The 20,794-nt window shown below is 43.6% G+C and overlaps 1 protein-coding gene across 3 annotated transcripts in view; it reads left to right on the forward strand.

Annotated features, from left to right (window-relative positions):
• RALGAPA2 (Ral GTPase activating protein catalytic subunit alpha 2) overlaps positions 1-20,794 on the forward strand; it is a 280,276-nt gene that overhangs the window by 49,172 nt on the left and 210,310 nt on the right. For all 3 annotated transcript variants that reach the window (XM_068565247.1, XM_068565249.1, XM_068565248.1), the window contains exons 5-9: positions 7,357-7,400; positions 9,590-9,767; positions 10,630-10,745; positions 13,982-14,120; positions 15,794-15,993. In XM_068565247.1, the coding sequence (XP_068421348.1) occupies positions 7,357-7,400; positions 9,590-9,767; positions 10,630-10,745; positions 13,982-14,120; positions 15,794-15,993 (677 nt within the window). The remainder of the gene's footprint in view (positions 1-7,356; positions 7,401-9,589; positions 9,768-10,629; positions 10,746-13,981; positions 14,121-15,793; positions 15,994-20,794) is intronic.

The raw sequence follows: 20,794 nt of genomic DNA on the forward strand, positions 1-20,794 counted from the left end.
TAATGCTTGAATCAAGCAGGCTCTTTTCAGATAAATAAATTTTTGCACGATTTATCGAAGTGGGTAGAAGTTGGTGTTGCGACAGGCCCTCATCCCTTTTCTGATGCTCTTCAGGCTAGATGTGGGTTGAATCAGTGTTTCTCAGATTTCAGAATGGCAGTGTGGTGCGTGGGTGCATAACGACCATCGAGTCAACATTAGTGTCTGTAAGTTACCCCCAGGGGCCTGGGCAGCACCCTGTAACCCAGAGTGTCACGTTTTCTGTAGCCTGAGGTGTAAGTACTCATCATTGTGAGATAACTACACCCCAAATAGCCTCAGGCTAGCCCGGTGTTGCCACCGCATGAGTTCAGGTCACGTCAGGTCTTGTCCACTAAAGAATTACACAGAAAGAGAAAAACAAATATCGTATACTAACGCATATATGTGGAATCTAAAAAAATGGTATAAATGATCTTATTTGCAAAGCAGAAATAGAGACACAGACATAGAGAACAAACGTATGGATACCAAGGGGGTAAGAGGGGGGTGGGATGAATTGGGAGATGGGGATGGATATATATACACTATTGATACTATGTATAAAATAGATACCTAATGAGAACCTACAGTACCGCACAGCACAGGGAACTCTACTCAGTGCTCTGTGGTGACCTAAATGGGAAGGAAATCCAAAAAAGAGGGGATATATGTATACGTGTAGCTGATCCACTTTGCTGTACGGTGGAAACTAACACAACATTGTAAAGCAACTATATACTCCAATAAAAAAAAATGAAAATGTAAAAACAAAAGAGTTACACAGAAAAGTTTCTGTTTTCATAGCTTTTTGGGTTTTGAAATCGCCAATAAGTGACTGTGGATTTGTAATTCTACACATTTTTTTTTTTTTTTTAATACCTCAGCTGTACCTCTTGCATTCTTCCCAGTTTGTTTGGACCTGTTAAAACTGTTGCTGTTTGTGATTCAAGGTCTTGACCAAGTTCGTTATAGAAAGTAAGAAACTGTAGGGAAATACCAGATTTCAAAGGGAAGGCATGTGCCTTGGATCTCTCCTTAGCACTGGCGTCTTGACGTGTGCAAAACCTCCGGAGTCAGGGCAGGAGGCTTTTCCCAGCGCCGGACAGTCTAGGGACCTAAGCTCCCTTATTGCAGATTTTCGCATTCTATATAGATATCTGGTATTCCTTACCTAATAGGAAGAACACTGCTGTGTAAACCTCTTAATTAAATGTTAATTGTGCCTGGTAGGGGCCAAGGTACTCTGAAATATTGGGTTAGCACCTTGGAGTTTGGTTTTCACACCACTGACACAGGATGCTTCCTGCCCCGCAGTACAAATGACAATGTTACTAGGCACAGAAGCCGACAATATGAGCAACTCCTGTATCTGCAAGTCTTAGAAGTTCTCAGACCCACCCGATAGCCACATTTTACCCTGAGAAGGAAGGAGATAATTCGAAACATCAACTGCCACAGTGTTTGAAGTCGGCTTCTTATCTTGTCATCGTGTTTTGTCTGTAGCAAAGAGAGACATTCTATTTCTCTTAAAAGTGTTTTTAGAGGGAAAAAATAGTCTGTAAGGTTTTTAAGGCTGGCTCCTTGCTGTAAATCTGTGAACAAGGAACATATTTGAACTCTAAGGCTTGCAGTGTGAAAGGAACACTGGCTCATTATTCTGAGCTTCTGGAGATACTGATTCAAGTGATGTTTGGAGAGTAAGGAGATTAGGGAAGTGGCTGACACAACTTATGAACTCTGTGATATATGCTGACCCGTTACTCAACTATTTGCAAATTTCCATTACTAATTACAAATGGAAAAAAATTTGTTTATTAGATTTTTCTTGAAGTCCATTTTAGGCCGGTAAATCATGGTGGGTAAACGTGGCTGCTTGAAGCCTTATCTGAGAGTAATACCGAGAACTGACAGGGAGTGAGATGATGACAAAGAATGGCACAGCAGCAAACCAGGGATATTGGGTGCAAGGGCAGGCTGTTGGACCCCTTCATGTGCCCATGTGTCTTAGTACAGGACTCAAGTTATACATGTGTTCGCTTTAAGAAGGTTTACTACTCCTGAGCTTCTATAAAGAAGATTTTCTGTCCCATTCAGTGTATAGTGCTGCGTCTGTACTCAGTAAATGTTTGCCGAGTGGATGAAAGTATATATTTTGTATTAGAGATGTTTTATATTAAAAATGTTAAAAAAATAAGTAACCTATGGGCTTAAAGGAGCAGGCTCAATTAATGAAAGTTCACACATGTACAAAACTTCATACATGGTTTTTATATATGAGTCACTGAATCTAGTTTGTTCAACTAGGTTTTTCTTATACATAGTATAAAAACCAGGTACATAACTAAACTGCAAATATGTTCATGGCTTTAAAGAGTATCCCTGCGTTGGGTATACCCTGGGCTACCCAGTGGGCTCACATTGCCTGGGATGTGAACACACTCTCTGAGGCTCATTTCTTATAGTTTCTGCTGCTCACTCTTCGGCAGTCTGAGTCTGACAGCCCTCCCAGGGCCCCTCCCAGTCAGCGCACTCTTCCCGAGGGAGCGGGGGCTCCCCAGGCACTTCACACCAGGACTCCCTCAGGGTGCATCGCAGCCAGGCTGGGCTAAGTTCCGGGGCCCTGTGTGCCTCGTGCCCACCGAGGGCTGGCTGGGCCTGATGCCCTGTCAGCTCACTTGGTGTCCTCCCAGGATCCTCTCTCGGGTGCTTCCCCCATCACTGCTCTGCGTTTCTTCCCCTCCTTCGCCTTTGTGCTCTGCCCTCCGGAAGCCCTCTTCTTGGGTTAAGCGACAGCCCTACAGCCTCGGCCTCTTGCTTTCACCTCCTTGGCTGCAGAAACCTGGGTTTTCTCTGATGCTTCTCTGTCTCCCTCAGGGGTATGGGGGTGAGACCACGGTCTTTCTTCCTTCAAGGCCCATTCCAGACCTCATCCACCACCCCTTCTACGGAAACCTCTCTCCCTTGACGATGCTGCCTTCTTCCCCTTGTTGTTGCCACGTCCTCTGATCTTCTGCTCGCTTGCTTTTCTTTTTTAATGGCTTTACTCTCTCCCAGCCCTTTTCCTTCATGGCAAGCTACCCATCCGCCCCTTGACCCCCTCGCCTTCTGTGGCTTCCTGACTTCTCTTCCAACCCTTGTCATGATGCAGATCTCTGTCTGACCACAATCTCCATCCCTGATCTTTCACTCAGTCATTTCCAGGCTACCTGCTCTGTTTTTTCTTTTTCTAAAATACAGCTTTTTAAAAGTATAATTGACATAAAACAAATTGTACATGTTTAAAATATACATTTTGATAAGTTTAAGCATAGGTATACACCTGTGCAGCCATTGCTGCAATCAAGATAATGAACATAGCCATCACTCCCAAAAGTTTCCTCCTGCCCCATTCCACCCTTCCCCAGCTCACCCCCCAGTCCCCAGGCAACCACTGATCTGCTTTTTGTCCTTATAGTTTGATTTTTTAGAGTCTTATAGAAATAGAATCATGCAGTGTACTCTTTTTTGTTTGACTTCTTTCGCTCAATATAATTATTTTGAGAGTCATCTGTGTTGGTGCATATATTAATAGTTCATTCCTTTTTATTTCTAAGTTGTACGGTAGTCCATTGAATGGATATACCATAGTTTTTTTATCCATTCATTCAATGATGGGCCTTTGGGTTGTTTCTAGTATGTGGCTACAAATAAAGCTACTGTAAACATTTGTGTACAAGTCTTTGTGTGGACATGTGCTTTCCAGTCTCTTGAGAATGGAATGGCTGAATCAAATAAAGACATATGTTTAACTGCCAGACTATTTTCCCAAGTGGTTGTACCATTTTACATTCCTGCCAGCAGTGTGAGAGTTCCGATTACTCCACATTCTCATCAACACTTAGTCTTATCAGTCTTTTAATTTTAGCGGTAGTGGTATCTCGTTGTGGTTGTAATTTGCATTTCTCTAATGACTAATGATCTTGAGCATCTTTTCATGTGCTATTTGCCACCTGTATGTCTTTGGTGAAGTGTATCTTTGAATCTATTGCCTATTTTTAAATTGAGGGTTTTCCCCCCTAATACTGAGTTTTAAGAATTCTTCACATATTCTAGTTATAAGTGTTTTAATCGAATATATGATTTGAAAATACTGTCTTCCCGGCTCTGGCTCATCTTTTCATTTCTTTAATAGTGTCCTTCAAAGAGTAGAAGTTTTTACCTTTGATGAAATCCAATGTATCAATTTTGCTTTTATGGCTTGTGCTTTTGGTGTCATGTCTAAGGAATCTTTGCCTAACCCAAGATCACAAAGATCTTCTCCTGTGTTTCCTTCTAGAAGTTTTATAGTTATGTATTTCGCATTTAGGCCCTTGATTCATTTTGAGGTAATCATTGTTAATTTCAGCTTCCTCCAGTAGACTGCTGCTCTCCTGTGCTTAGATGTTGTAGTGCCAGAAAGTCCTGTGCTTCTGCTGCACTGGCGCTTTCAGCAGAGCTTGTGCACCAGCACCCACTTGGCATTTCTCCATGTTCTTGCCCCTTCTCTGATGTCATACTGCCATTGCTTATTAATTGGTTTGAGGCATGACACATACCCAGAGGGAGGTTTTTTTAAAATTAAAAATAAATAAGAAAGAATTTGGTAATGTTAAAGTTAGATTTGACACGTCTTTGTGAAATTGTGGCCTTAAAAATATCTTTAAAAGATCTTGAAAAGATTGCCACTTTATCAGGAGAAATCTTCAAGCATTGCAATTCTTATCAGTGAGATAAGCAAAGAAGTAGACTTTGAAAACATTGATTAATTTGCTTCCATTAAAGCCAGGAAAGTAAAATTAGAATATATTCTGTGTTATAAATATTTAAACTAATGTGATTTTTCATAATACTTTTTCATTTTTCAATATTGAGCTTTTTGACTTTTCAATATTTTTCAACTACTTTACTGTACTCATTCATTTATTCTTTTTTCACATGAGTCAATATAGTGTCAATCAGTAGGGTTGAAGAGGCACATAAAAGAGATGGAGGTGGGTATAATCACAGTTTGGCTGAGGAGTTTAAAAATCCAAACAGGAATGAAATACAGAGAGAAACTTTTTGAAATTAAAATGAAACGGATTTCATAATGGTAAAGTAAAAGTAGAAATATCTTTGTGAACTTAGGGTCTTTAAGAAATAACTAATGTGGCCAGGGAAGGCTCTCAGGTACTCATCACCAATTCTCATGTTGAAACCCTCTGACATGTGCCTGCACTGCACACATTTTTCTTTATAATGTTGATCTTATTTAAAAAGAGGTCCTTAGAGAATAGCTGATGCCCTATCTTTCGGGGAGAATGTGCTTCGCATGTACCAGACACTGTTCTAAGCATGTATATAAACTCATTTAAACCTCATTACAATGCTCTCTGGTAGGCACTGTTGTTATCCGATTTTACAGATGAGAAAACTCAGGCATGGTGAAAGTAAGTAAGTGACCCAGGTTACGCAGTAAGCACAGAACCTAGATTTGAACCCTAGCAGTCTGGCTCCTGAATCTGGCTTGCAACTGCTAAGCTGCACTGCCTCACACATCTGAGAGTTTCTGAATACAGCAGGATGGAATAGATCAAATATATACATGTTAGTTTTCTATTGCTGCTGTAACGAATTAACAGAATCATTTCAAAAAGTAGGGAACTATTGACAGATATGGGACATAGATTCTATATGTCTGTTTGTAAAGTCTGTTCTTTTCCTATGTATTTTCTCCTCCCTGTGTAGGGAAGTGTGGATATAGGCAACTATGGGTAGGCTGAGAGTTTAAAATAAAAATGTTGAGCCCATTTCAAGAAGGGGAAGGAAGGACTGACAACCCCCCCGTGGTCACACACAATGACCAGGAGAAAGTGTTTCCGAGAATGTGTTGCAAGATGATGGATTTGCCAGATGTCTGGGAAGAGAGCTGTCTGTGCAGACTTTATCCCGAGTCTCCTGGGAGGTGAGGTTCTGCCGGCTCTGCCAAGCCTCGGGAGAGGCTTGGGCATAATGGAGCAATTACTAAGCTGAGGCAGAGTGGACTTGGTCCAGGAATGGATGAACAGGGAGGCGAGGGACGAGGACCCGGTGGAGGACAGATGTGGGATAAGTAGTCCCACGAGCACAGGCACTCAGGGCTCGGCTGTGAGAGAGCCCAGCCTAGTCAATGCTGACTCTGGACCCCAAATCACTGGACATGCTTTGGTGACAGATGTGGAGGGAAGTGGGCGTTTTAACTTCCTACTTCATCACGAACCATTAGTAATTCAGTGCTGCAACCTAGTCACGATGATGGTGAGTTCTCACCGAGCCCAGCGTTAGGCGTTATCAACAGTACAGCAGATAGCTGTGCAAGGTTCCTTCAGAAAGCCAATGATTTCATTCCAGGTAATGAATTCCTAAAGTGTATGCATTTAACCGACACACGTGTATCTGTCCACATAGATACGACTTGTAGCAGTTGTCGAGGCACTGGCTCTATTTCTTCAAAATATGTTGGTGGTGTAAAGTGACTTGATATCCAATTTTAAAATATTGCACAAAACTTTCCATCAGGAAATCTAAATAATTTGTTTTTTTTCAAAAAAATTGGGAAAAAAGGTTCTCTCGCTTAAGACTTCCAATTTATTTTTATTTTAAAAGATTACTTCCTTTTTGAGGTCGAGATCTCATTTAGGGGCTACATGTGATACTGAGGTGTGGTTGCCAAGCCATCTCCATGCTAAAGGCATGAACACATCTAGCGAGTAATAGGTACTATGTCTCCGTCCTCATGAGGGAGACTTCTCCCTGCAGTGGGCTGCAGCACCAGCTGGTGTAGTTCTGAGGAAACCTTGAATCCCTCTCCTCAACAGTGACCAAAGTGCTCTGCTAGATGATTTATTGATGGACAGAACCCATAAATGTGGTTGTCATTGCAAAGAGAGAGACATGCTGTCCTGAATATTTGCAAAATGGTCTTGTAAAAATGTTTTGTGAGTGGTAGTTTTATATTATGTTTTCCTTTAGAGATTTAAAGAAATCATTCATTTTGTGCCTGACAGAGACATTTGCACATAATCCACTGTGGACATTTGGGTTACCTTAACATCAATCACTTTGACTCTTTTAGAAGAATTTTTAAGAGGTTCATACTTAAAGTATTTTTATCCTAACAATGTCTCTCCTTCTATGACATTGCTTTGCTTCTGAAGGTCAGCCTTCTTCCTTTTATTTTCTAAAAATGATATCTTTTGTCATAAGTACACTTTTTCTTTATAAAACTAATTTTTAAAAAATAGGTCTTAGATATGCATTCATATACTCCATTTCTAATTCATTGTTTTAAACTTTCAGGCTCAACGTTAAAGAAGCTTCTACACACTGGAAATTCTCTTAAGGTATTTATTTTAGATGAAAGTGTAATGGCTTTTTTCATTACTCTTAAACTTATTCATGCCATAAAGTGACAAAATTAGGCCATTTTGAAAAAAAATCTTTAAAAGCCATTTAACTTAATTTTTATTTTAATTGAGAAATGATATGACAAATATTGTTAGAGTTTTTGTACTTACATCATAATTTATTGTGCTAGAGATTTTAAACATTATTAGGAGAAAGTGGCTTGGGATTCAGAGTTTGGAATCCTGCGTTCTAATTTCGATTCTGCCGTGTGCAGCCAGGGGACCACCGACGAGGTGCTGACTGCTTCAGCTTTATCATCGGAAAAGAGAAGTTGAACCGATCCTCCCTAAGCTTCAGAGCTAATGTGCCTGATTCTGTTCACCCCATAATCTTGTTGTTAAAAATTATAGTTGTCTCTCAATTATTTTTTGCTATTTTCGAGAACGCTTGTGGGGAAAAAGAGCAGCAGAGGCTTACTCTTGAATGTTTATTTGCAGCAGATTGATCTTGTAATTTAGGTTAAAATTGGCTTATTTTAAAATGAATGTGCCTTTTATAAAAGTATACCATTTGATGCTTGAATAAGATGACCCTAAAACATAAGTGGCAGAAGAAGCCAGCCTGGGATGTATGTTTTATGGAAGATAATTCAACTTCATAGCTATTTAATTTATGTGTGTGCCTTTAATAAGCTAATACATTTTTGGTTTTATATCAGTTTAAACAATCCTAGCCACTCATACTGGATAGGTTCACTCTCTCTTACCTGTTGGAAAAAAAGAGATGAACTGTCCCTAGTTTCATGATTGTTCCATATTTTGTCCGTCCTATTTTAATTAATGATCTTATAGCTAAAACTTACCAGCTTGTTATCTTCTGTTTATTATTGGACTTATTGATATTTAATTATCTTAATGCAGTTAACATAAAAAATTGGAGATTTGTGATCGAAGTATGTAGAAAATTTTCTCTTGTTAAATTTGCTATAATTTGGTTAGATATACATAGAGCCCTGTCATTTTTTGTTGGGTGCTGAATAGCATTATGTATTCAGCATGGTCACCACTCATCTTACCTGCTGGGCAGGTGTGAGCGGCTGAGCAGAGCAGAGCAGTGCTGAGTCCAGGGCATGTCTGGAAGGGTGTCATGGGATCAGTGTTGATGGGGTATCTGTCTTGGTGTACTTGACTTCTCTGGGGGGTCAGCCAAGCTTTTCTCCCTCCCTCCCTCCCTCCATCCCTCCCTTCCTTCCTTCCTGTCTCTCCTCTTCCTCTTACCTTTCCTGCAGAGCCTGGGGCTTGGCTTGAACACTTGCTGTGGAGGAATCAGCACCACTTTGGTGTCACTGAAAGGAGATCAGGCAGCCCCTCAGTTGCCTGTATTTGGAACTCACTACATCTTTCAGCTGCATCTGACATTTTTTTCATCTCCTTTGCTTATTTAACCTCTTTTATTGACATCATCTTCCCAGCCACTTAGGAATATAAAAATGGAGTTACCTGTGTTTATGAATTCTAGGAATGGGAAGTTGAAAGTAAGTGCAGAGGAGGAAGAAGGGCACATCTGCCTATATGGATATTTTCTACCAGTGATGCCAACGATTCGGAGCATGGCAAAGGGTAGGAGAGAATAGAGCAGGGACACAGACAGGGGAGCCAGGTCTTCAGGGTCCTATTCAGCTCTAAGTGTCCTGATTTTCAAGAACGTCATACATGTGCATAATGTAGTGACATGACAAAAATTCTATCCAAAGCACAGCGTTGATGATACGGGTGCTGTTGCCATAAGGAATGAAATACTGCTAATAGGAAATGCTTAGGTAGCACTTATGTGAGTTGGGCAGTTCTAACTCGCTTCACCCCATACCAGCACTTTGTGGAAAACTCTGTTATCATCCCTGTTTTACAGATGGGGGCGCCGAGGCACAGAGGAGTTAAGTGGTCGTCCACGGCTCACAGCTAAAGCTAGAAAGTGGCTGAGGCTGCACTGGAGGTCAGGCACTCTGGCCCTCGTGCTGGGTTGCAGTGCCCTTGCTTCCTGGTCACTCAGGGAAGGACTCGGTGCAGGACTTCAGTAATGCTTTTAGCTTCTAGGTTATTTTCCCCCAGAACCAATGCTACATTGCAATGCATTTCTACAAATACATGTACGTATTTACTTTTGTTGCCTTTGATATTGTTTTTAGATAAGATGTGAAGGAATCAGGCTGTTTCTCCTGTGGCTTCAAGCGCTTCAGACAAACTGTGCAGAAGAGCAGGTGCTGATCTTTGCTTGCCTGGTGCCCGGTTTCCCAGCCATCGTGTCGTCCAGGGGGCCCTGTACACTGGAGACACTCATCAATCCTGGCCCCAGCGCAGCTGACGGTGAGCGATGGTGGCACATCTTACAGGTGGAAACAACGCTCCAAGTTGCATTGAGGAATTCCTTGGTCTGTCCTTTTCCTGAATAGAAACCTTGGTTTCATAGATGGGTAGTCGTGTTTCGTACTCACAGTAGAGTCTTACAAACATTAGAACTGACAGAGTTGGAGCCTATTTTATATGAAATGATGACAGGAGAGATTTACTGGAGTGGTGGAAACAGGAACGGAAGGGAGGGGACGGCTGTTGGCAGGAGCACAGACACATGGTACGTCCGGAGTGAGTGCTTTTATTGCTGTTAATGAGATTTAAATCCGCCTCCCAAACTGCTGCCTGTTGCCCTCATCGCAATTGTTCTATAAGTGGGCGTTCATCTGCTCCCCCAGGCTCTTTGTTGCCAGCTGTGTATTTTCGTACAGCGTTCATGGAAGGACAGTGGTGGCCTCACCGGACTATTAATGCCAGCCGTTTGTGCCCAGTGAGTTTTCAAGGAACTTGCCCGTTAGGGCCACTGATTTATTATTGCCTATCACTTTATTGCTCAGTGACAGGTATTTGATCTTGAGCTGGCCAGAGCAGAATGTGAAAGGGAAAAGAATGGTCCAGTGAGGGAGGTGGCTTCATGGGCATCTGTCCCTTGTGTCAGATGGGCCTGGCCTGAAGTGTGAGCAGTTCCAGTGGTTGGTACATATATTTTATTTTATTTTTTTGAAATTTTTATTGGAGTGTAGTTGATTTACAATGTTGTGCTAGTTTCTGCTCTACAGCAAAGTGAGGTACATGTATTTTAATAGAGGCCATTTTTCAAAGCCCTGTTTGAAATTTAACTTTGGTGAAAGAGCTTTCCTTATTTTTCACTCTGCAGCAAAGATATATCCAGAAGAAATCACGCCACTCCTGCCAGCCATATCAGGGGAAAAGATCACTGAGGACCAAACATGCTTTTTTCTTCAAATACTGTTGAAATATATGGTTACTCAGGTATGAGCAAAATTGTGGATAATTCAGTGATGGTCGTATTCTCAGTAGGAAAGAGAAAACATTGCCTCTTTTCTTCCTGTTTGTTCATATTTTATATTTTTGCTTTTTCTTTGAGGTGATCTTATTTGGTATTTCACTAAACATAGAATGTGTGCCAGGACACTTCAGCAGAGACCAGGCCTACATACTAGTGTGTGTGTGTGTGTGTGTGCGCGCGCGCGCATGTGTGTGTATGTGTGCGTAAAGGACGCAATTCCGTCCTCCATCTGTCTCCTTTACTTTCATATGGTTTCATATTATTCACACAGAACACTTCACTTATAACACTTCTGCTCACCAAATGTGTGGGATTTGAATCACCTAGTAATTCTCTGTGACACTAGCCGGGTGTCTTACAATTTAACTCACTTCCGACACTCTCTACCTGGAGGTGGCCTCAGGTCTCACAGGAAGGGACTCAGTCCTCTAATGTGCCCCCACCCCCTCAGATGCCAGTCGCAGGGAGTCGGTCCCCAGGTTGCCCACGACTTCTGTCCAATCTGCCTACAAATCAGAGGTTCACATGACTCACTCCTCAGGTTCAATTCATTTTCTGAGTGGCTCACAGAACTCCGGGAAACATTGATTTACATTTACCAGTTTATGAAAGGATATGATAGAGGACACGGATGAACAACCAGATGAAGACACACACAGGGTGATGTCTGGGGGCGTCCTGGGCGCAGGGGCTTCTGTCCCTGTGGATGGGGGTGCGTCCCCCTCCTGGAGTGTCCATGTGTTCAGCCTGGACACTCCCTGAAACCCAGGCTGTTGGGATTTTTCTGGCAGCTTCTTCACAGGGACATGATCAATTATTAACTCCATTTCCAGCTCCCCTCCCGCCTCTGGAACAATGGGGCAGGGGGCGGGGAGAGGTTGAAAATTCCAAGCTTCAGACCGCGGCTTGTCCTCCTGGTGACCAGCCCCGTCCAGGAGCCCGTTCAGAGTTGCCTAGAGCTCTTGTCACTTAGAAGTGACCAGGGTGTTAGGTCCTCTGTGCCAGGAGCCAGGGGCAGAGACCAGTATAGGTATTTCTTTTCTCTCAGAGTTATCTGACGATTTTTGTCTGTTTGCTCCTTTCCTGCCCCTGTTCTCTGTGCTGGTGAGACGGGATGGGGAAGGAGCAAGCCCGAGGCTGACCGGGCGGGTCCGGAACAATTGGGCAGAGCGGGCAGGGGTCCTGAAGGAAACCTGTGGAATGATCTCATCCTGCCGTCAGCACGGCCTGCTTTATGGTGCGTGGTCCTTTCTCTGAAATTTACCAGCTGAATACAGAACTAAACTAGGGGATTTATGCCTCTTGGTCTGTATTTCTGAACAGTGATGAGGTTTGGAAAAAGCTACTGCTTCTTTTCTCTCAGCGAACACGTCCCTGGTCCCTGAGCTCCTCCGGGATGTCGTCCAGGCTCTGTCCTTCCCATCACAACCTGGTTTGTTGACATGTAATCTCTGCCATGTCCGCTTCCTCACCCAGTGGGCCTTTGACACCCGCTGTCGCCTGCCTCTGCCCTGTCACCGCGAAATCAGGGGCCCTGGATGCACAGGGTTCTAGTGTCAGGTCCAGAGAAGGACACTTGAGTGTTTGTCGTCCTCGACCTTCCGGGTGATTCCAGGGGACCCCCTTCTTTGTCAGGGTCTCTCCTCCTGTGATGCTTCTGCCGGCTTCCCCTCCCATCCTTTCCTCCTTTCCACCTTTCTCTAGGAGACTGTGTTTCTCGCTGCCCTTTCTGCCCACCGTGTCCCGCGGGGCGACCTCGTGTGCTCTCCTCTCCCCAATTCCTTTAGCAGCACCGCAGGCACAGGACTCCCACATCCTAAGCGCCTGGCCTGGGTTCTGTCACCGTCGGGGGGTCCCACGTCCTAGCTGTGCGGCCCCTCCTGCACGCCTCTCAGCCCCATCCGTCAGGAGTGGTTGGGTCGGGCTTTGCATCCGTCCCAGGAGAGCAGCAGAGTAGCCAGAACCCGGATGTGCTGGGGGACTTGGGTTTCATTCTAGGCGTGTGACCTCGGATGAGTCCTGTAGCCCCTGGGACCCCATCAGAGGAAGGATTGGTAGAGGGTGGAGGTGACCCCCCTCCACTGTGTGCAGGATTGTGTGTGTGTGTCCGCCTGCCCCCTCCTTCCCTCGACCTACTGGGTGGGTGGGTCCTCGGAGCAGAGCTTCGCCCTTGCCTCACCCGGGGGGGCTTCTGACAGGTGGGAGACGTGGGCCCCTGTGCCCCAGGTCGGCCACGGCCCCTCCTCCCTGGACCGCAGGTGCCCCAGGGGAGCCGAATCAGGAAGGTGTCGGGAAGCTCTGCTCTAGAGCGCGCTGTGGTCTCACAAATGAGACGGCCACTGGCAGGCATTCTCTAAGGGCCAGTTCACGCCACGTTTGCCTCGGTCGTGGGAGGACCCCCCCTCCCCCACCCCCGTCACCATCTGGGCTCCTGGCCTGTGTGGGCCTCTCCCTGCGGGGGAGCTATTTGCAGTGCTCCCACCGGGGGATGCGGTGCTGGTTATTTGAGGGGGAAACAGTGTCTCGACACTGTGAAAGGGTTAAACTTAAATTGTAGCTGGGCTGGGAGGCCAGGTTTATCCCAGCCTGTGGATTGCTTTTTTTTCTTTTAATTGAAATACAGTTGCTTTACAATACTGTGTTAGTTTCAGGTGTACAGCAAAGTGACTCAGTTATACATATAGCCTATGGATTGCTTTTCATGCCCTTTCCAAGATTCCATAGCTTTGCGTTTTGAGAATGATTTTGCATGTAGGTAACGTTGGATAAAATTCTTGCAAGGGATTGTTTCCTTAATTCTTGTTTATTGTAAATGGCCTTTTTTGAATTAAAAAAAAAACAACACCTGATTACTTCTGACAGAACATTTTAAGGGCACAAAGAACGTTAAATCATTACAGAGAACATGTAGAAAAAAATATGGGCATGATGTAGTAGGACAAGTTTAAAAAGATATGGTATCATTGTTTTTTTTTCTTGAATATCCGGTAAAAATGCTGTTTTTAACCTAGTTACTGTTTCGTTTTGAAGTATTCCTTCTTGTCATCTTTTGAGTTTTAAGATGTTATTACATAATTGTCACTGCTATTTCTCACGTTTTTTATCTAGGATAGGGATTTTAATAACATAGCATTTCAGTTGAGTATTCATTAACCTGAAATGTAACTATATATATGTTTTTCCCATGTGTGATCTGAAGGCCGCAAGCTTGGAGTGGAAGCACAAGGAGAATCAAGAGACTGGTTTTAAATTTCTTTTTACATTGTTTAGAAAGTATTACCTTCCTCATTTGTTTCCATCATTTACCAAGTTAACGAACATCTACAAGCCTGTGCTTGGTAAGTACTGAGTGGGCTGTGTGTCCCGCCTCTTCCAAAGTGGCCTTTGAGTATTTTTAAATAAAATAATCATTCTTTCTCATGTTTAATGGTAACTTTGTTGTAAGAAGTTTACAGTTTCCTAATGAATGATTTTAACTGTTTGTACAAACTAAGATTTACCTCAGTTCACAGCAATAAAGGGAATCTGTGGCTCCTGTACTTAGAAGTAATTTGATGTGTATCATGGTATTTTTGGTGTAATTACATTTAATAAAGTTTTTAATGTAAAAAAAGCCTGAATTTCCTGAAGTATACTCTTACGGGTGGCGGGGTGTGGAGACCCCAGACCTTGCCCAGGGATGAGGCCAGCACAGGCCACAGAGCTGCCCTCAGTATGGCTTTTTCAGCACTGGATCCTTCATCCAGCAGGATGTGCTGTGCTACTCACAGCTCCTAACGGAGGCACAGATGTTTGGGTGACTGGGGAACCAAGGGACGGTGAGCCCCCGAGAGATAGGAAACGTAAGGGGATTTCTAATTTAGCTTCCAGGGTTTTCCTTCTATAAGAGGTGAGGACGCATAGGACAGAAGCATCCCTTGCAGTGGTGGCGGAGGGAGTGGGGTGCTGGCCAAATCTTTCTCTCCCTATTATTTTAAAATGAGTGAAAATAGTTCAAATAAATGATCAAGAACGGTTTTGGAAGAGAAAAGGTCACAACAGCCATTAACGCATCTGGGGAGTGTGGACAGCTAATTCAGTTATCTTTGGATGTCTCTGTGCTCACCCACACACCTGGGCAAGGAGAAGCAGCTGAAGCTCGGCTCACTTGGAAAGTGGTAGAAGTGCTGACTTTTAGTGGTACCAGGGTATGTATTTTGTTAGCTATATATTTGTGGGTACTTTTTTCAAAAATTGTTTCTGATTTTATAAGTCCTCCATTTCATTGTAGAAAACATGGTGTATTGTTACTATCCTTAGATTAAAAGGGATTTGCTGAGAACTTTTCTGCTGCAGGTATTTCAGTAAGAGAGTTGAACTTACAGCAAATGGTACATCAGATTCAATACCATATCATTTTCATATTAATTATGGTATTTAAAGAATGAGAAGTGGACTTCTTATTAATTCTTTGGAAATGGTGGTGTCTGATATCTCCAAGATGAAACATGACTGTCTGAATTCTTTTAGACATAAAGTAGATTATACTAATTCTATGTCTTTGGATGCATCTAAAGGGAAAAGGATATAAAACTAAAGATTAGTAGATTTGATCAGTGTAACGTTAGATGATAAAATACCTAATGCGATTAAAAAATGTCTATACATGCTTTTACGTCTATTCTAGTCATAAAATAAGGTTAAATTAGTTATATGTGAGAACATTTTCGCTATTATAATCTCATGTAATTTCTCAAATTCGTTAAAAAGAGTTATGACCTTTGTTTTTCCACAGCTGTATACATAGTTGTATGTAGATAATAGCAACCACCACCCCGCGTTGGTCAGACTGCAAGGCAGACCCAGAGATGAGCCTACCAGAAGATGCCATTTTTAATCACTTGGGTTTTTAAATCTCAGCTGCTGTTTAAACAACCAGATATATGTCTATTTAATTAGAAACTGAAACATTTGTAGGGGTTACATGATGTTAAGACTCACTAACCTGATCATGTGTTCTTTTGTCTTGCAGACATCCCCCACTTGAGACCAAAGCCCGTGTATGTTACTACAACTCGAGACAGTGAGAACACTTACAGCACAAAAACCCCATACATGGCAGCTCGCGTTGTTTTTATTAAGTGGATCGTGACTTTCTTTTTGGAAAAAAAGTGTCTAACTGCAACACAAAACACTAAGAATGGAGTTGATGTATTGCCCAAAATCATTCAGGTATGTCATTCATCACGTTTTTATCTTTCAATTCTGGTGTCATAACCTATACTAACACCAGAGTAATTGACTATCAAGGTTATTGGCTCTCACAGATTGTTGGTCATAGGGACTCGATTTACTGGCTCCTCTGTCTGTACTGCTGAGGTTTCAGAGGAAGCTGTGAGTTGGAAGCATTTGCCGTGCTCTGTGGGTGTTGCCATGACAAGGCGACCCTGGGGCCGAGGGAGGCCTTCTGAGCAGGTGGCTGAGCTGTGCGCTCCTGGCTCCCTCTCACCTCCCCTGCTTCACTCGGGCCCCAGTGACCTTGAGCATGACGCCGAGGGCCTCTCTTGCCTTGCTCCTCCCAGCCCCAGCAAGGTCCTCAGGAATTGCGAGGTGGTCCATGGAGAGGACCCCTGAGACTGCCAGGTGCCCTCTGGGATCTCAGGGAGGGAAGGGGTGGGTCAGCAGCTCAGGATTTTGGGTGGTGGTTGAGCCACTATGGGGTCCCCAGAAGAGGGGGCTGTGTCTCCCTGAGGCCTGGGTGAAGTCCTCTTCTCACCTGCGGGCTGCGGGGCTTCCCTCTCTCAGTGGCATTGGTCAGACACGTGGGGCTTTCCCGGCAGGCTGTGTGGCTTCGGGCCTTTGTGCAGGCAGAGCAGGACCACTTGTGGAAGTCAGAGAGGCCGCTGTGTGGAGGAGTCATGGTTTCGTGTGCTTTGTTTCACTGGCGCCAAGAACAGGGGCAGGACGTGTGGTCCACTTAGTGCAGGTCGGCTGATGCTCTGCGGTTCCCAGATGTGTGATGTCGGCCTGGGCTGGAGGGTGCACTCCCCGAGGGGCACTCGGTACCCTGATGGCAGAGCGCCGAGCCGGTCCAGAGCACAGGCTCCGTGAGAAGAACAACAAAAGACTCGCTAAAAGAAAGTTTTAAAAAACCTTCCATTTCTGAATTTAAAAATTTAGTAGGTAAACTCAAAATGGTAATGATCACTGCTGAGAACAAAATTGGTTTTCTGACGAAATATCCCACAACACTGATAAAAAAATCAGAGATGGAAATAGAAACTAATAGATAAAACCTTAGGTGCAGACCTACCTTGCAGATATTGTGAGGACAGAAGGAGAAAAGAATGAGAAGTAATAATTGAACGAACAGTAAGAAAAGTTTACCTAAGCTAAAAAAAAAAAAGTCATGCCTTAAACTGAAAGGGCCTTTGAGTCCCAGGAAGAATTAGCAAAACAGACACCAACCTAAACAGACATTTGACTTTCAGGGATTAAGGAAAAATGCTACAGACTTCCAAACAGGAACTGCAGTTATTTCAAAGGAATGACACTGAGATTAGCACCAAATATCTAATGAAATCTGCAGCCCTGGAAGCCAGAGGAAACTGTCTGTCTGTTCCTTGGTCCATCCCTTTCTCAGAGTCTCACTTCATATCACGTACCTAAGCACTTGGTCACATTGGTTTAAGGCCTAAGTTGACTTAAGGTCTAAATATAAAAACAAAGTGATAAAGAACTTAGGAAAAAATCTAGGAGAATGTATAAATTTGGGAAGTGGGAGACCACCTTTGGTAGAGATGAAACCCACAAACCAAAGACTAATCGAGGTTTGACTTTATTTTAAAAAATAGAAAAAGATTTCTAATGTCAAAAGATAACGTAAAGCCAGGCCCAAGCAATAGACTGTGAAAAGCATTGGTCACATCATGACTGTTCATAGTCTCTGCTGTATAAAGAGCACCTATGAATAGACATGAGACAAATAAGTTAACTGAAAATGGACAAAGGAGGTGAAAGGAGGTGAAAGGCAATTCATAGAAGAGGAAATAAAAATGGCCCTGGGTCTCTCCAGCAGTCAGGAAAACACAGGTAGTTCTGAGCCACGATGAGAGGCCTTTATTCACCCATCAGGTAGACAAAAACTAAAAATCCTCAGGTAGACAAAAATTTGTAGGAAATATAAGAAACTCAGTCACACTCTGATAAATTTTTCATGGCGTCTTAATGTAGTTATGCAGGCAATTCAAAACACTATCGTAGAAAGGATGTAACTTTTTCCTGCCTAGTTTCAAAATTTCGGAAAATCATCACCTGTATTTATTGAAAATAAGTTGCGCATTCTTGAAAAATACATTTGGAGGATGAGAAGTAGCAAGACTAGCAAATTAACCACTGCTTCCAGGTTCTAATTTTTTCCCTGTTGACTCTTCACACTTGTGACTCATTTCCTTTTATTATATAGCTAAAAGTGTCATAAGGTTCTGCCCTCCTGAGCCGGTTAGGAGAGTTTTATCACCCTAACAGGAAAAAGGCAGCAGAACTCAAACTGTCATATCCATAAAAGAAATGTTTCCATATCATAAAAGAGCAGCTCAAGGTGAGGCTGGCCGAGGCTGTGGCTGGTGCCCGCCCTCTCCCTTGTTCTCTCCTTCGCCCTTTCCCTCTGCTCCTGCCTGAAGGTTGCTGCAGCAGCTGGGGCCCTGCTTTCCTAGTTCATGTTTAAAGACAGTCCAGAAGTGCAGAGCCCTTCCCTTTTGTCTTTGGGGAACAATTTAGGTTACCTGTGCAAGAATAAGTTGCTGATTGGCTCAGATCTGGGGGTGTGAACAGCCCAGGGGGGCGGCGACCAGCTTCCAGGAAGCAGAAGGCTCCCCTGGTGCGGGGGGTCAGCCTCCTGTGAGGCAGGTGCGCTGCATGCGAGGGGTGGGCGCAGAGCACTGGGGTTCCGTGAGGGGGGAAGGGATGCTGGGCAGACACCATCCAGGCCCATGGCTACTGTGCCCTGAAGGTGGCCATGCCCAGACATGGCCACTGCTGTGGTCCAGGCTGTTAATACACCTTGCAGTCAGTTGTTATGTTAGTTTCCTGCTGCTGCTGCAGCTAATCACCACAAACGTATTATCTTACAGCTCTGGAAGCCAGAAAGCCAAAATCGGTCTCAGTGGGCTAAAATCAAGGTGTGGGCAGCTCTGTGTTCCCTCTGGAGGCTCCGGCGCTGGGGGGGTCCATGCTCTTGCCTTACCTGGCCTCCAGAGGCTGCTGCATTTCCCCAGCTCACCACCCCTCATCACATCATTTCTCCCTCTGTTTCCATCTTCACATCACCTTCTCTGTGTCTGCTCCTCCTGCCTCCTTGTGGATCCTTGTGGTTACATTGGGACCACCCAAGTAATTCAGGGTCCTCTCCCTATCTCAGCATCCTTAATTTAGTCACATCTGCTCAGTCCCTTCTGCCATGTAAGACAGCGCAGTCAAAGGTTCCGGGATTCCGGGCGCGTGGACATCTTGGTCATTATTCAGCCGACCTGTCTCCTTGTGTTTCCGTTTCTGCCTTACAATTCTGTTTTCCCTCTCATCTCATGTGTGTCTACCGTATGTTCTGCTCCTCATTTACATCATACAGGAGAAAAAGCAGTTTAAACAACTGAATATTAAATTTTGGAAATGGAGTTGTAGGAATAAAAGCACATGTAATTGTATTTATCTCCTGAAAGTTTTTGTTTGGAGTTTCAAGTTTAATATAATTTTATCCGTGTAAGGTGAACATCACTGTCTAAGTCAGGTGATCCAGAATCTCTTTTCAAAGAATGTACTGCTCTTATAAAAGCCCTTTAAAACAATATTTTAAATGCTGCTTCCAAATAGAGTTCACACTTTTGCCACTATTACTGTGTTAAAGGTCATGTATGGGGGGTTTTGTGTGTGTGTTTTTCCAAAGTGAATTTACTTCCTTTTGATCTAGAACTAATAACTTTGACAGTATTTTTCACCAGGGAGGAAAGGAATTAGCTCACTTAGCCCTCGGAGAATCTGGTTTGACAGATTTTCTTGTTTGGTGGCATCATTCATGGGAGAGCAAGAATACGGTTGCCTGGAAATCTGGTACCATGTTGGCAACAATGACCACAAATCCCCCTTTCAAACCTGAACATTCTTGGTGCTTCATCTCAGCCTAAAGTGTTTTCAGTGAACTATTATTTATTCCTTGGTAATTCATTTTTGTGTGATATAGAAGTACTTCAGCATATATTAGAGAAAGCGGAGTAGTGATTTTAAAATTTCAGTAGCACATTAATTAAGCATTAAAACCCAAAGAACTCCATGAGGGAATGAAAAAAAGTGTGCGATACTAAGACAGTTGATCACACTTATTTGTATGATAACTCTTTAGTTACAGTGTTAAAGTACCACTTTTACTAATTCTGAGCCAGCCCTTCAATAATGATTCATGGACTATGGGTTTCCCGAAATTGTTGTATCTTATGGGGTGAACAGTTAGAAAAGATGAATCACACAACTTGACACCCCTGGGGAAGCTTGTGTATCACACAGACCCACTTGCCTGTTGACTGCCACTCTAGTGCTCTGTGTTCTTACTTCTATCCAGGCAAGCGTAGGCTGCCTCCAACCCCGTGGGTAAATCATGATGGGGAATTGAGTGGCATCAGGCATCACCAGCAGAACGGCAGCTGCATCCTCGTTTCACACCTGCTTTGTGGGTATCCTCATCTGGCCTGACCCTGAGGGTGAGCAAGTCTCAGTATGAGCCATGGGTTGAGAGGAAACCAGGGTGGGGAGGGGAGGGATTAAGTGGTAGCCTGTAGCATGCAATTTCCTGAGCCCTGACAGCACAGACCTAGTCCAAGCAGATATGTCTGTTTCACTGGCTAAGCCTTCATCATATGGCAAAGAGGTAAAAAGCATCTTTATATTTACCACCAGAATCAACTAATATTAAATTATAGTTGAGAATTCCAGCTTGATTGTAGTGGGCAGAAAATGGACCTCTCTCTGTAGTTAATTCGTATTC

Source organism: Eschrichtius robustus, chromosome 16, assembly GCF_028021215.1.
Source record: "Eschrichtius robustus isolate mEscRob2 chromosome 16, mEscRob2.pri, whole genome shotgun sequence".
NCBI classification, from domain to species: Eukaryota; Metazoa; Chordata; class Mammalia; order Artiodactyla; family Eschrichtiidae; genus Eschrichtius; species Eschrichtius robustus.